The sequence below is a fragment of the Ursus maritimus genome, unplaced genomic scaffold, assembly GCF_017311325.1.
Source record: "Ursus maritimus isolate PB19 unplaced genomic scaffold, ASM1731132v1 scaffold_26, whole genome shotgun sequence".
NCBI lineage: Eukaryota > Metazoa > Chordata > Mammalia > Carnivora > Ursidae > Ursus > Ursus maritimus.
In genome coordinates this window covers 31,438,627-31,452,927 of record NW_024425119.1, presented here as the reverse complement: position 1 = coordinate 31,452,927, position 14,301 = coordinate 31,438,627, and the positions used below count along the sequence as shown (strand labels likewise).

General features: G+C 34.0%; 1 protein-coding gene and 1 pseudogene across 1 annotated transcript in view; one reads left to right on the top strand and one right to left on the bottom strand.

The window, feature by feature from the left end:
- Positions 1–4,174: 4,174 nt before the first annotated feature.
- The window catches only part of CUNH12orf40 (chromosome unknown C12orf40 homolog), a 53,330-nt gene continuing 43,203 nt past the window's right edge, over positions 4,175–14,301 (bottom strand). Inside the window, exons 12-14 of the mRNA XM_040641939.1 lie at positions 13,244–13,313; positions 9,078–9,160; positions 4,175–5,310 (exon numbers count right to left, since the gene is read on the bottom strand). Of these exons, the coding sequence (XP_040497873.1) occupies positions 4,843–5,310; positions 9,078–9,160; positions 13,244–13,313 (621 nt within the window). The 3' untranslated portion in view covers positions 4,175–4,842. The remainder of the gene's footprint in view (positions 5,311–9,077; positions 9,161–13,243; positions 13,314–14,301) is intronic.
- Positions 4,322–4,435, top strand: LOC121105471 (annotated as a pseudogene).

Genomic DNA, 14,301 nt, shown 5'->3' with positions numbered 1-14,301 from the left:
GGTCTGAGGAAAAACAGTCAAGTTTTGCTATAACAACTGTTATGAAAAGGCAAATTTGTTTCCATATTATATATTAGGGAACAATTTAAGCATGATATAAATTTCAGAGATTGATGTGCGACCGCGTCCACAAGAAACCTTAGGTGAATGCACAAAACTGTACCCGTCTGAACTGAGCCACATAGGTATACACAGAATGAACACACACATATTGAAAAACCTACCAGTTACTTTGATTCACAGTATTATTTTTCATGTTTTGCTATTCTTTTACATTTGTGGAAATTGTATATACAATGAATATATAAAATATGCATAATGAATACATGCGTGTGTGTGTGTGTGTGTGTGTTTATGTGTGTGTGAGAGAGAATATACATATATATTCAACATTCCAAACAAGTCTGAGTGTCCTGATTCAAAAATGCTGAGCAGTGTGGGGAGCCTGGGTGGCTCAGTCAGTTTAATGTCCGGCTCTTGATTTCAGCTCAGGTCTTGACGTCAGGGTCATAAATTCAAGGCGGGCATTAAGCCCCATGCATATACCAAGCTTTAAGTATTATAGAAGTCTGAAATAACAAAGCATTTTAAAAGAAAAGAGAGTGCTATCTCCTCAGCAACAGGCATAAAGAAATATACACTGCAGACCATCAGAAATACAATGAAAAAATACAAGAAATTCCTATGGCTTGAGGAACTTCCAAGTGCTACAAAGTCAAGAAGGCAGCCTAAAAGAAATAGAAATGGTAAAATTACTGAAAATATGGGTTGAAGACCAAACAGTGAAAAAAATCAGGAACTCTTCCCACAAAGAGAAAGCACCATCTATATACAAAAGCCTTAAATATAAATCACCAAATCCTGCAGAAATGGTTTCTTAATGCTAGTATTGGCTAGTTTGGTGGTTTCAAACAGTGCTGGAGCTATAGGGAAGGAAACAGAAGTCTAGAATGACAGCTTTTTTCTGTCAGGATTTGGAAGGTATAATTACACTGTATTTTGTCTTCCATTAATGCTATTAAAAATCATCTAACAGTGTAGCTGTCCTTGTTGGAAGGTAGTCTTTTTCCTCACCAGCTGCTTTCAAGATATTCTTTGAGGCTCTGCCATTTTATTATACTCGGTCTATACATGGATTTCATATTATGTTTCCTACTTGGAAATTGTTGGACTTCTTGAATTTGTTTGGACTTACTGTTTCACTCATATTTTCTATTTCTTTCCCTTGTGCATTCTGGACAACTTATTCTGATGTATATTTCATTTCAAAAATCTCTCTTCACGTGTGTCTAATATGCTGCTAGATGCACTTACTGAGTTTTCAGCAGATGGCAGAAATGGATGGAAAACTGGAACTAGAGAACTGTAAAACTAGAAAAAGTAGCAATGTCAGAATCTGAGTCACACCTACAAAGAGAATTCATGCGTCAATTTGTCATGGTCCCTGTCAATATGGATTCTCCCAGGAGAAAACTATAAGGCAAAACTGAATGCAACATTTAAGTGCATGTAGTTTTTTGGGGGTGTGATTTCAAGAAAGACTGGTAGGGAAGTAGGAAAGTGAGACAGGAAAGGAAGGAAGCTAATAAAGGGTTTATTATCATGCAAGTTACTATTGTAGGCAACTTAACCCTTTTGAGGAACTCCAGAAGAATAGTGTTTCTCCAACTTTAGAGTGCATAAATATCACCCATTTAAGCATATATTCTTGGTCCCCATTCCCAGAGATTCTGATTCAGTAGTTTGGGGGGGGGGGTTCTAAGAATCTGCACCTCTAACTAAATCCTGTGCAATGGTATCATTAATGTTACAGGTCTGTGGATCACACCTTGAGTACAAAGCGGTGCGGAAAATGCTTTGAGGAAGTTATCCTGCACAAGAGGCAAGGGAACTGCAATATTTACTCACCAACTCCCATCATTCATTATTTTAGAAGACTTCTCTCAAACAGCAAACAGCATTAATTCCCTGGTACTTCCTGCCTGCCTGCACATAGGCAGAGCAGATGTCTACAGCCAAGAGAAACCTCTCAGGAAGTAAGTCATAGGTGCTGTCAGCTGGAAACCAGGCTGGCATGTATTGAAATGGAAAGTGCCAAGGAAATGTGAGCAGAGCAAGGACAGCATTTGCTGCACTGCTATGTATGGTGTCATGGGGAAAAATAAACATTAACCAAGAAATTACACAAATAAATTACAATTATGGTTAATTGCTATAAAAGAAAATTACATGAGACTATCCCTGAAGATAGCTTCCTACTATTACAGATGGCAAGTTACTAATTAATTCTGAGCAAAATAAAGCACTGTTCCACAAATCCGTTAAATACCAACTCCAGATCAGTTATCACACACATCAGCCGTTAGTGACTGTACATTATCTTATTTGCAGTTACTGTGATTGATAGTTTACATTACAAATTGTGTGCATAAATATTAAGCTTTCCATTTTGTTTCATTTGGATAAACCCCAGCTAAAATTTATTTTGTTTTATACATCTTAAGTTGTGAATATGGAAAGAAAGCTGTTTAACTTCAGGGTTTTTTTCATTAAATGGATTCACCAAAGGAAAACCTAAACCATACTGCATTTTGAGAAGTATGCTACAATCTATTCTACTAGGTAAGAGATGTCTTTTTGATTTTGTAAATCTATACTCACTTTCCTCTCCAATATTTTTATCTTCTTAAAGTACCTAAAGAGTTAGCAACTGCAAAGTTAGGGAACAGTCCACAAAACTACCCTTATTTCAGGGGTTTCAAGAGCACCTTCAAATTTAATAATTTGCTTTATAAGGACTCAGAACTCACTGAAAGCTGTTATACTCACAATTATAGTTTATTACAGGAAAAGAATACAGATTAAAATCAGCCTAGGGAAGAAAGATACAGGACAGACTCGAGGAAAGTAATAAATGCGGAGCTTCCAGTAGTCCTCTTCCGTGGAGTCATGTTTCCTGGTATTAATGTGCGACAACACACAGAATATTGCCAACCATGGAAGCTCACCCAAACCTTAGTGTCCAGAGTCTCTACTGGGGCTCCATCATAGTGGCAAGGTTGACTGCCCACATGCTGACCTCAGTTTCTAAAAGCTTTAAGAAGTTGAGCTGATACAGCTTAACCCCAAGTTTCATTCTAAATCACATTATTACTATCTAGCTTGGCCCAAAGTCCCCAGGCTAACAAAGACATTTCTATCAGGCATGAACAACACTGCAACAATTTAGAGATTATATCCCAAAAGCCAAGGGCAAAGGGCAGATATCTTTTGGGGGAAGTTTACATTCTTTACTACACTGCACTTTATCCTGTGTGGTCACTGCACTAAAAAGCGCTGACATTCCTTTTACCTCACTGAGCTTAATTGCCACGTTATGATATTGATAAAAATATAATTACACGTAGATTTTTGTAATGAATGTGCTTTCAGTACTAGTAGGCTTTAATATTTGGAAAAAAAAATCCATTTATTTGATATTTGAAACCAACCTAAGCTTCACAGCTCACCAGTAAAGGGTCTTCTTTTTCTATATATTGATCTTCATTGCTATGTCACATTTTGCAAAATAATGCTCAGGACAGTCAATCCACGATGGAATACTGTTTAATATCACAATGAAAATCGAGCCTTTTGAAAAACTATCAATGTACATCAAATAATTATATTCCCTTTTCATGAGATGATTACTATACTTTCAGAAAATTACTTCAAAACTCTTTGAGCTTTCTGAGTCCAGAAAAATAACTTCCTAAAACTAGCTAAAAACTTAAGAGTGCTACTTTTTAAGCATCAGCTGTTGGTGTTTCTAAATCATTACGCTTCAGATCTCCCCTGCAGCACAAATTATTAAATGATATGTGTGCATGTAACAATGCAATATCTCATCATCCTTTTCTTTAAAGGCACAGAAACTCCTACCAACTATATTTTTGGTTCAATTATATGTCAGAATGCCCTCTGCTGTGCAATCTGTTATACATCCATACAAATAGTCAATTCCAGAGTATGAACATTTAAAATCTTGAAACAAAAAATAAATGTTATGTTGGAAACAAAGCCTATATTTTATAGATGAGAAACTAAAATTTTTGAAAAGAATCTTAGCAAGATTAAAATTAGTGAATATAAATCATTTTTTCCCATGCTGAACATCTTTTATAAAAGCATAGAAATATTTTTTTGTATCTTGAAGAGAAAAACATTTTCCTTTGAATTAATAGAAGCTCCAACAAAAAACACTATCCAAACAAAATAGAAAATATATTTTATCTAAAAATGCCAGAATTTTTTAATGAGGGTATAATATTTAATATAAGTGGCTAATAGTCCTCCCTTTGGCAGCATATTAAAACTGGAACGATACAGAGATTAGCATGGCCCCTGCACCAAGATGACATGCAAATTCATAATATAAGTAACTAACAAAATTCTTATAAGATTATAAAACATACTTGGTATTATTTAGCATTATTTTCTGTCTTAAAATCATGGAAGAGAACATTTTTGGTAACAGATGCAGCTGCACTAAATTTTAAAATAAAGAAAACACGGAAGTAAGCAATTAAACATAACAGTAAATAAACAGTAAATTTACATATATATTTTCTAAAAACGTGAAGATATACTATGTATAGATCTTGAAGATATACCTATATATATGTTTAAAAAATCTATGTAAAATTAAATGTATACATTAATATTTAAATGTTTTAAAACAAGCCATAAATATATCCTGTAAATACTTTCACCTTGTGCTTAGCTACATATTCTTATTCCTTACTCTAATGAAATTTTGAACATTAAATGAAATGCTAAATCTTAGGCTGAGATTTTAGAATATTAGTTGTTCTTAAGGATTTCCTGCCCTCCAGTGGTATCTGCCTTAATATTTTCACTGCACCTTCCAACATTACAAAGAGAAGACACATCACTTCTACATTTACATTTTGAAATTATATCACACTGTATGGCAGCATCTGATTTTTCTTCCATTACAGGTTCACTGTCTGTTTGTACCCATGCATCACATCTTGCAACCTGTGGAATGTAGTTAGTACTGGTTTTGTTTTGTAATATGTATGCTGAATTACACTGACACTGTAGAAATTTATCTGTATTATTTTTCATTGAGAACTGGTGAAGATTCTCTTTTTGTTTATGAATTTTGGCATTGTTCTTAATAATCCTACCACATGGAAGTTTTGGCATCCTTTCTAGATAAAAATTATTAGTTGTTTCTTTGATTCTGATGGATTTTCTATTTGATTCTTCAATTTGCTGCAATATTTGCTCTTCATCTTCAGATGGCTAAAAGAAATTTAGTACTTTTGCTGTAAATTTTTGCTTAAATTTACAAAAATCATTCCATCACTTCATAGCATTCTCAAAACTCATACTATAGAAAATTTCAAAATACAGAAGATACTTGGCAGGTTGCAATTCAAAACTGGTATACCAGCAAACAGTCTTCAAACAGTAATCTACTGCCTCTGGAGATTCCTCAAAAAATTAAAAATAGAACTACCATATGACCCAGTAGTTCCACTACTAGGCATTTAACCAAAGAATATAAAAGCACTAATTCAAAAAGTTATGTGCACCCCTATGTTTATTGCAGCATTATTTACAATAGCCAAATTATGGAAGCAGTCCAAGTGTCCACAGACAGATGAGTGCATAAAGATTATATACATATATATATATATAAAGGAATATCAGCCATAAAAATAATTAAACCTTGCCATTTACAACAACATGGACTGACCTAGAGACAATAATGGTAAGTAAAATAAATCACTCAGAAAAAGACAAATACCATATGATTTCACTTATATGTGAAATTTAGGAAACAAAAGAACAAAGAGAAGAGAAAAACCAAAAAACAGACTCTTAATTATAGAGGGGAGGTGGGTTGGGGAAATGGGTGAAATACGTGAAGGGGATTAAGAGTACAATTTTCATGATGAGCACTGAGTAAGGCACAGAATTACTGAATCACTATATTGTACCTCTGAAAATAATATAACACTATGTTAATTACACTGGAATAAAAAATTTTTAAAGTAATAATAATAATAATCTATCACTTCCAGGAGGTTTATGGACTTTTAAAATAGCAAGAACAATAATAATAATTCTTGTATTAAAAATGATAAAGAGGGGAGCCTGGATGGCACAGTCTGTTAAGTGTCTGCCTTCAGCTCAGGTCATGATCCCAGAGTCCTGGGACAGAGCCCCATGTAGGGTTCCCTGCTCAGTGGAGAGGCTGCTTTTCCCTCTCCCTCAGCAGCTCCCCCTGCTTATGAGCTCTCGCTCTGTCAAATAAAAAAAAAAAATCTTAAAAATGCAAACGAGCTAAAAAAGAAAGAAATTTTGTCTCTTATCAGTCCTAATAATAACAGGCCACATCATCTCCCTGCCCTTTCACAAAGGTATTAATAAACAAATTATTCACTCATTGACTTACTAAGTCAAAAAATACCTATACTGTAGCTTTTATGGGCCCAGTCTCATGAAAGGTATTAATTTAAGGAGAGTATCAGCTAACAGGAAATCAAATAGACAAAAGAAAAGTTAAATAAGAATAAATATCTCAGGGGACCTGGGTGGACTAGTCTGTTAAGCATCTGACTCTTGATCTCAGCTCAGGTCTTGATCTCAGGGTTGTGAGTTCAAGCTCTGTGTTCTGCCTACTTAAAAAAAAAAAAAAGAGTAAGATTCAAAAAAAAGAATAAGTATCTCAACTGTTTTCTAAAAAGTCAAATTTTAAAAACTTTTAATAGGTGTAGATTTCAGTTTGCTAGCTTGAATGTTTCAACTTCATGAAAATTTATCGTTTAATTACTGAACTAACCAAAACATTTTTTTAACAAAAATTCTATTTAGTACTGATTATTCCAGCTTAAAAAAAAAAAAGGGCAGAGTTAACATAAAAACCACAGAATGAGGTACAGGCCTCACTGGATTGGCACTAAAATAGTAAAAAGTAAGCCCAAGAAATAGCACTGAGACTGGCTGGGCACACATTAAAGAAAACAAGCTCACTATATTTATAAAGAAAATATTCCTTTAGCATCTGCAATGTGAGTGAAGCAGACATGGTTGGTGCCCTATTAAAGCACATTCTCACGGGTGGAAATGATATTAACTGAATAATCATATACATACATATAATTACAAATTGAGAAAAGCATTATAAAGAACAAGTATGAAACACTTTGTAAGTATAACTAAGAGACTTTATTTTTTTTAATTTTTATTTTATTTGAGAGAGAGAGAGAGAAGAGAAAGCAGCAGGGGGAGGGGCAGAGGGAGAAGCAGACTCCATGCTGAGCAGGGAGCCCAATGTGGGAATCAATCCCAGGACCCCAAAATCATGATCTGAGACGAAGGCAGACGCTTAACTGACTGAGCCACCCAGGTGGCCCATTAAGGGACCTAACTGAGGAGCCAAAGAGGGGCTTTTATTAGAAGTCACATATCTGAACTGAGACTTAGAGGATGAATAAGAGTACGGCAGAGGAAACAGGATATATAGAGGTCCTGAAACACAAAAGAGACTGATAAGCTAAGGAAAGCAAAAAAATAGTGCATGTGGAATGTGGTGTAAAAGAGAGAATACTAGAAGCTGGACATGTAGCCAAGTGCCAGGTTACACGCGGTCTATAGCCACCGTAAGTCGTTTAGATTCTAAAGTAAAACATACTTCCACTGAATAGTTGAACACAGAAATAACATGATTCAATTTAGGTTTTCAAAAGATCATGTTGACTGCAAACAAAAGAAAGTGGAGCAAGGGTGGAAGTAGAGAGATCTCCCAGGAGACAACCACAACAGTGCAAGAACAATATATCAGTACTTTAGACTAGTGTGCTGACAGCAGAAGTTGAGAGAAGTAGATGAATATGCAATTTATTTTGGAGGTAGAACTGACTGGATAAAGTGATGGAATGAATGTGTTTAAGAAAACTGATAAGCTAGAAAGAAATGGCAAAGTTAACTAAATTTCTGGCATGAGCAATTGAGTTTCGGAGAAAAAAGGTATCTACTAATACAGGAATTATCAGGAAACTGATTTGGGGCAAAGATCAAGGAGTGTTCAGTTTAATGTATGAAGAAAAGGAGATTTTTGTGAAATATCCAAGAAGATATATCAAACAGGAAACTGGACATCTAAATAAGAATGTAGGCTAATGTGATAAAGTTGAAAACTGTCCTGAGTCAGATAGCATATGTCAATGGGATATAGAACACCACCTAGAGTTTAGAGTGTAAGTTAAGAGAAGAAAAGAGTCCTGTAGCAAACCCTAAACACTACAACATTTATACAGGGGGAGGGATGGAAGAGAGTCAGCAAAGGCGTAAAGTAGAATTAAAAGAGGTATGAGGGAAACCAAGATACTGTGCTATCACAAAAGCAAAAAGAAAATAAATCACTTCTACCAGTATTGTTAGTTCTCATAAATAAAAACTGAAAAGTGACCCATGAATTTGGCAACATAGAGGTCACTGGTGTTCTTCCTTAGCAAGGGCAGTTTGGATGGTGAGCCAGAGACAAAAAAAAAAAAAAAAAAGATGGGAGATTTAACGAAGAATTCCACTGAAACACGTGATTTATGAGAAATGCAGCACTCCTACTCAGGACATAACATGTCACTCCAATTATTCATATTACATTACTCAACATTTTATAGTTTTCTTCATATAAGTCTTCAGACTTTACTATATATTCTTAGTTGTTTTAGGTTTTAAACTATTGTGAGTAGGAACTTTTAAAAGGCATTTCAAAAGAAATACAACTTTATCACATACACACACATTATCTTGATAAGGGTGGCTTTTGTAAATAACAATGAACACATCGTTTTTATAAATGTGAATGAATGACACTCATTTACATTTCAATTTTACATTTCTGTTTATAAGTTTCTTACACTTTAAATATTTTCTTTACATTTATTTTCACCACTTATTGACAATTATTTTTTTCAGAATGTAAAGCAAAACTATGAGAAATACAAGTAATTCCAAATTAATAGAGCATAAATTAATAAGCGAAGAGAAAAGTAACTTACCATCTCTGAACTAGAACTGAAGCAACTATCTGTTGGCCTTGGAGAGTAACTGGTAGACTGACTACTCTGTGAAGAATCAAGATCTGAAAATAAAGGTTTAACTGATGAAGAATGGTATTTGTTAATGCTCCACAATGTATATATACACAGGCAGAAGATATTTGCTGGTAAAATAAATTTAGCTGACATTCTCTAGAGCACTTTAAAGTGTGCAAAAACTAGTTAAAATCTTGTATACTTGGCAGCTTGCATTTCTGACAGGGTATTATGGGTTTATTCTACACTTAAAACATTTGTATCTATAAGTAAAATAAGAGTATACAACATAAGGGAAGAAAGAATAAAGAAATTGGATTTTTTTTCCCAGTAGACAAACCATTTTTTAAGAACAAATAATTTAAAGTGTCAACTACAGGAAGGAGAAATAAGCCAAGTTTATTAAGTCACAAGGGGTGAGATATTTGCTAATCCAGTAAATGAAGATTCATTGTACAATCAAAATTGTATGAAAAAATCAGGACTAATGCTCTCTGTAACAGAATCTAACCATCAGTCAGCTGAGAGGCAGAGAGAACCTAGCTGAACTCCAATACTCTTAGTTCATCATTCTAGAAGGAAATACACCTGTAGTTCAGGTTCTCCCTGATAGTAGAAAGCAGAGTACAGAAAAGTAAATGATAGGATTTTACTAACACCATAATCTAAGAGCGTTCCCCCTAGTAAGGTTTATTTACTTCATAGGTACAGTAAACCCAGAGTCATTAGAACAGAAGACAAATGCCTGTTGAATTAATATCTTACCTATAGCAGTGTAAGAAAAGATACGCAGATCGAAATGTCAATTCAGTTCAACACTAACCGAGTAATTAATTTATGTAAGGCACTGTAATAGTAGGGAAACATGACATGCCTACAATGCTCAAAGTGTTCAGAATCTTTTAATGGAGAAAGACATACTGTGTAAAAGAAAAAGTCACAAAATTAGGTGCAGCAACAGAAGTCACAGAAGGTACAAAAGTAACAGAGAACTAAGTGTGGTAAGCTCAGAGAAAGAGAGAGTTGGGAAGAGCTACTAAGAAAGCACAGCAGGGGCGCCTGGGTGGCACAGCGGTTAAGCGTCTGCCTTCGGCTCAGGGCGTGATCCCGGCGTTCTGGGATCGAGTCCCACATCAGGCTCCTCCGCTATGAGCCTGCTTCTTCCTCTCCCACTCCCCCTGCTTGTGTTCCCTCTCTCACTGGCTGTCTCTCTCTCTGTCAAATAAATAAATAAAATCTTTAAAAAAAAAAAAAAGAAAGAAAGAAAGAAAGAAAGCACAGCATAGGGGTGGCCTGGATGGATCAGTTGGTTAGGCATCCAACTCTTGATTTCGGCTCAGGTCCTGGTCTCTCAGGGTCATGGGATCGAACCCCATGGCTCTGTGCTCAACATGGAGTCTGCTTGTCCCTCTCCCTCTGCTCGTCCCTTCACTCATGCTCTCTTTCTCTCTCAAATACATAAATAAATGAAAAAAAATTTAAAAAGAAAAGAAAAAGCACATATAAAGAATAGGTTTTGAAAGATGAATAAACATTTTCCAGAGAGAAAAGATGAAAAGGGGGTAGAAAAAAAAATGGGGTAGAAGAAAAAGAAAATGTAAGGATACATTTTAAAATTAAAGGAATTTGCCTTTGAGATTATCTACAAACACATCTAACTGAAGACAGATTAAAGAAGGGTGAGACTGGATAAAAGCAGGTCAGTTAGAAAATTAACTCAATAAACTCGTTATGAAGTGATGAGGATCTGCCATAAAGCAATGAAATTGGGGTGGAGAAGAGGCAAGGAATACAAATTTCAAGAAATCTTTCAAATAGCCTCAATTTTTACATTATACAGCTTTAAAATTCTTTATGAATCTGGTATATGACATTAATACCAAAACATCAGAAAGACTGCACAGACACATACCTACACACATACTCTAAAGGCAAACCTCACATTATCAATGTAAAAATCTTACATAAGTACTAAAATTACAAATTTTAAATTAAAACAGGATATGGTAAGATAGGATAGCAAGCAAAATTATAATACATCATAAATTGGTAGGATGTATTATAAAAACGCTAGGATGGTCCATATTACAAAGTCCATTAGTAAAATTCACCATTTTAAAAGATCTGTACCACCATGAGGTATCACACCTCACACCCATTAGAATGGCCAACCTATAAAAATTTAAAAACCCAAAAAACAGTAAGTGTTGGCAAGGACGTAGAGAAATTGAAACCCTTGTGCACTATTAGTGGGAACGTAAAATGATGTAGCTGCTACAGAAAACAGCATGAAAGTTCCTCAGAATGTTAAAACCAGAGGTAACATATGATCCAGCTATCCCATTTCTGGGTATATATCCAAAAGAACTGAAAACAGTAGCTTGAAGAGATACTTGTACACTCATGTTCATTGTAGTTATGATTCACAATAGCCAAAAGGTGGAAGCAACCTAGATGTCTCCATACAAATGGATACAGAAAATGTGGTTACACACATGGCATAATATTCAGCATTAAAAGAGAACGAAATCCTGCCACATAGCATTACATGAATGAACCTTGAGGATATGCTAAGTGAAATAAGCCAGTCACAAAAAGACAAATATTGCCTAATTCCACTTATATATCTAAAATATTCAAATTCATAGGAACAGAAAGTTAAATGGTGGTTGCCAGGGGCTGTGGGGAAAGGGGAGGGAAGGTGTACTGTACACTTGAAAATTGCTGGGAAGGTGCATTTTATGTTATGCGGTTTTTTGCCACAATAAAAAAAAAAAAGACCTATGAAGAAAAGTTAATAATCATTTTTAGAGATGCCAAGAATTACTCTTTCCCAAATTACTTATTCCTCCCAAATCATTTCCTTAAAAAATTCTCAATAAAATAATCAACACACATATGCCTAAGCTCAAAATCCAAAATCCTACTTAATGCAAAGAAAATTGGATACATATTCACACTAAAACAGCAACAAAACAACAAAAGTACCTACAGATAAATCTAACAAGACACATGCAGAATCTACTTAAGAAAAATTTTAAAGTACTTAAACGTGGTTTAAACAAATATTAAAAATACAAAATTAGACTGAATTAATTGAAGAACATCCCTTGTTCTTAAGATAGGCTAATTAACATCCTTAGGTTGATGATTCACACTACGTTAATATATACACTTAACATTTTCCTAATAAAAATTAAAACATTTCTCTGGAGTTAAACAAGTTGATTTTAAAGTTTATATGAAAAAATAATTAAAAATAGCCAGAAAAACTTTTTTAAAAAGTGTAAAGGGAGGTGTAACTCTTCTAGAAATTAAACACACTATAAAATCATAATAAAAATAGTATGGTATTAGCCCATGAAGATTAAGAAAGAGAAATGAAAAGTACAGAAATCCCTGAAACAGACCCCAGTATACACAGAAAGTTACTATATAAAAAAGGTGGTATCACAAGTACTTAGGGAAAAGATGCATTTTAAAAACCTGAATAGATACGTATCTTGCACCTTAATTTAGGATAAATTCCAAATGGATTAAAGACCTAAATGTAAAAATATAAAATTGTGCTAATACTAGAAGAAAATATAAGTGAATTAATTTATAATCTGGGAGTGTAGTCTTTCTAATTAAATCCAAAAGTATAAAGGAAGCGATTGATAAAATTAAGTACATAAAAAAAGTTAAGCCTTTTGCAAAAGCAGAAAACACCATAAGCAAAGTAAAAACAACCCAAAAACCAATAATAAATTAGGAGAAAATATTTGTGATAATAGTTACCTCTAGAGGGCAGGATAGGAAATGCAATTGAGAAGAGCTTCAAAAGTACTGAGTATACATTATTTTTAAGCTACAAACTATATACAAAGGTATCAGTTTTATTATTCACTGAACTGTATATATACATTGTATATACTCATGTATATTTTATAAAGGGTAAGAGAAATTTTAAAGAGTCAGTTGCACTGCTATTATTTCTAAAATATCTATGAAATATTTGCTGGCAAAAATCTGAAAACAACAACAACAACAAAAAAAAAAACAACCCCACAAAACACGACTGATTTTCATTTAAATGTTAGGTTTTTGTTTTGTTTTGTTTTTTAAAGAATAAAATTCATTATAGTTACACTGGCAGATATTCTTAGCAGATGTTGGTCTGTCTTTTAAAGAACAGGTTCTTCCTTCTTCCATCAGAATCTAGAAGAAAAACAAAATTTTAACAACTTCCAAGTATAAACAGTTAATACCCATTAATATCTCCCTTTTAATCACACCAATTCATTTTATAGTACTTTTCCTTTATATTACTTTAATTCAACAAAGATGATCTTAAAACTACAAAGAAAAATTTGCCTGTGATGAATAAAATAAAATTTAAATATGTTTTGAAACAGCAAGCAACAGAATAGACACTTACTAAGAAAACTGACGGAAAGAAAAGGCTTGAGGTAAACACAGTAAATGAAGCTCAGAGGCAGAAATATGAGAGCAATCTGGAGGGTTATTCTGTTAAAGTTCGATATCTTAAGTTGGTTGTCAGTTTATACATTTTCAGGTTTTTTAAATAATAAAAGCCCACAAAGTATAAATTTTCTGTAGAACAAACCATTGGTTTTTGTTTTCATCAATTTCTATGTAATTTCTAATTCATTTTCATTTTCCTTTTTTTTTATCTTTTTCTTTTTAAAATCCAGAGTGTTTAATTTCCAGGAAGGTAAGGGAGGTTAAGCATCTTTAGTTGTTGTTTGATGATTTCCAACTTAATGAATTATTAGAGAATGTGACTATGAATCTCTTAGATAAATCTCAATCTTTCTTTACGGCTTACTACATGAATTATATTTGCAAATGTATCCTGGACATAGAAAAATATATATATTCTCTGTTGGTAAGATAGAGTGTTTTAATAAACACAGGTAGGATAAAGGAGAAACTGTCCAGCTGTTCACCAAACTATTTCCCTTTCCTCCTTAGGCATACAGCTAGACTACATATTCTAGCCTCCCTTGGAGTTGATTTGGACATGTGATTTAAGTTCTGGTCATAGGCAAAAGTGGTGTACACCACTACTACTCCTGGCCCATAAAAATGTTCTCCACAATCCTCTACTTCTGTTTCCCTTCTGCTATCTGATATCAACACATGTGGAAACCACCAGTTAAAGACAGCAAAGTCCTCGTCAGCT